At 35.3% G+C, this 2,183-nt stretch overlaps 1 protein-coding gene across 1 annotated transcript; it reads right to left on the reverse strand.

The window, feature by feature from the left end:
- Positions 1-426: 426 nt before the first annotated feature.
- Positions 427-1,972, reverse strand: LOC139865036 (uncharacterized). The gene is made up of 2 exons (XM_071853592.1): positions 1,435-1,972; positions 427-564 (listed from the first exon to the last, which is right to left on the reverse strand). Exons 1-2 carry the CDS (start codon positions 1,939-1,941, stop codon positions 484-486), a joined length of 588 nt encoding a protein of 195 aa, XP_071709693.1. The 5' UTR covers positions 1,942-1,972; the 3' UTR covers positions 427-483.
- Between the last annotated feature and the right edge of the window lie 211 nt (positions 1,973-2,183).

The following is a 2,183-nucleotide window of genomic DNA, read 5'->3' on the forward strand; positions in this document are numbered from 1 at the left end:
AGCTAAGAGTTTTGAATGGGTCGCGAAAAGGTGCAAAGAAAAGATCATCGATTGGCATACTTGGTTGCATAACCCTTATAGCATCATTTCATAGTTCGAGAGACATTATTGCGAACAATTTTGAGTTTCCTCTTATTTTGAGTTTGTACATATTGTTGCCATTTTGACATCTTATTTTGTAATGTTGCGAACTTGTTAATTCCACTAATAAATTATATGTTTGCCTTTAAAAAAAAAATCCGTACATATAGAAACATAGATAAATAAATCTAAATGCTATTGGGATCCACATATTACTGCGGGGGATCGTAATTGACATTGACATTTTAATCCATATAATAAAACGTGACAAACAAAATACCCCGTAAATATGAAAGTAAACACTAAAAATAACATTAACATTAACAATAAGAACAAATGAATGGATACAATAATAATAAACATAAACAAAATTAATGATTAATGAAATTAATAATAAAGGACCTAGAGGCAGCTAAAAATGGTCCACCCCAACAATAAGCTCCCGACCACCATCTGTACGCTCTTTAATTTCTCTGCTCCACTCTGTAATTCAAGTAAATTTTCATCGAATCGTCAGTGCTAATTTATCAAGAAATAAATATCACAACTAACAATGAAAAAAAAAATGAATAATCAGATAATATTTTAAAGGGTTATTTATACACTACAACACTGTAATGAATAATCAGATAATATTTCTCTGCTCCACTCTGTAATTCAAGTAAATTTTCATCGAATCGTCAGTGCTAATTTATCAAGAAATAAATATCACAACTAACAATGAAAAAAAAAAAATGAACAATCAGATAATATTTTAAAGGGTTATACACTACAACACTGTAATGAATAATCAGATAATATTTTAAATATTGCATATTTAGTGTTGTATGGATAATTTTGGTGGTGTACTATCATTATCCATTTGAATAGCATTTTCTTAATTCAAATTTTAAGATCGCTAAAAAATTGATGCATTTCAGATAAATACGGCATCATTTATCATCTATCTTTAATAATTGAATTTTTAAATACGAGATTTTAGAGAAAATACCAATTTTAAGTTAAAATTAGTCATTGCTAAGGTCAAACACGTACTATTACTATTTGATTTCTACCAGTTGCATTCCATGTCGGTGGCATCTATTTGTAACTCCCATAAAAATTTCAATGTATACTGTTCAGTTTAATTTTAATTAAATAAATTAAACGAATTTAACATTACTAATAACCTGAATAACAGACAAATTGATCTAGATAAATGTTTGAATTAAATGACAGCTATATCAATAACTAACGAACATATATTTATCAAATAAAATCCTGATCACAAATTTATTTTTCATTGCAATAGAAATCAGTAACGTAATATTCGCATTAAATTAAATAATTAAATAAGTAAATAAAATAATTTACCTGATCAGCAACAGCATCAGACGGAGCGGGTGAAGGAGCGTCGCTAGGTCCCGGAGCTTCACTAGGAGAAACTGACGGTCCGTCCGATGCAGGCGCCGGCGACGATGCGGTGTGTTTCTTCGTTTTCTTCTTGCTAGGAGCAGGTGCCGGAACATCAGCAGCCGGAGCTTCAACCGGAGCAGAAGTAGGTTCCGGAACTGGCGGAGATTCAACAACCGGAGGTGGAGAACTAACCGGAACAGGAGCAGGTGGTGAGCTCACCGGCGTAATAGCCGGAGGTGGAACGGAAACCGTCGGTGGAGCGGCGACAGGAGCGATTTTAGGCGCCGAAATAGGTTCAGAAACTGGTGTTTTGGCAGGAGGCGTGGGTGATTTTGAAGGTGAAGCTGCGGGAGTGGTGACAATTGACGGCGGAGGAAATGTCGGAGAAGCGGCCGGAGATTGACCTCCGACGGATGCTATGATGACGCAGATGAGTGCGAGAACGAGTGTGTTTGTACGATCCATGGTTTTTTGTATGGTTAGTGAGAATGTGAAAATTTGGGGATAATTCAAAGGGATGGAAAGAAGAAGGGGAAGAGGGCAGGTATAAGTAGCCGTTAGGGTTAAACGTGATTTTTCTGTGGGCTCCACCTACGTATAAATAAACTACTCTAAAATTGTCATTGATTGATCAGTGGGCCCAACTTTGCCATGTGAAATCGGTGTTTAGTACGGAGTAAGTTTTTTAACATTACTCTCAACCACGA

Source organism: Rutidosis leptorrhynchoides, chromosome 8 (assembly GCF_046630445.1).
Source record: "Rutidosis leptorrhynchoides isolate AG116_Rl617_1_P2 chromosome 8, CSIRO_AGI_Rlap_v1, whole genome shotgun sequence".
In the NCBI taxonomy this organism is placed as follows: domain Eukaryota; kingdom Viridiplantae; phylum Streptophyta; class Magnoliopsida; order Asterales; family Asteraceae; genus Rutidosis; species Rutidosis leptorrhynchoides.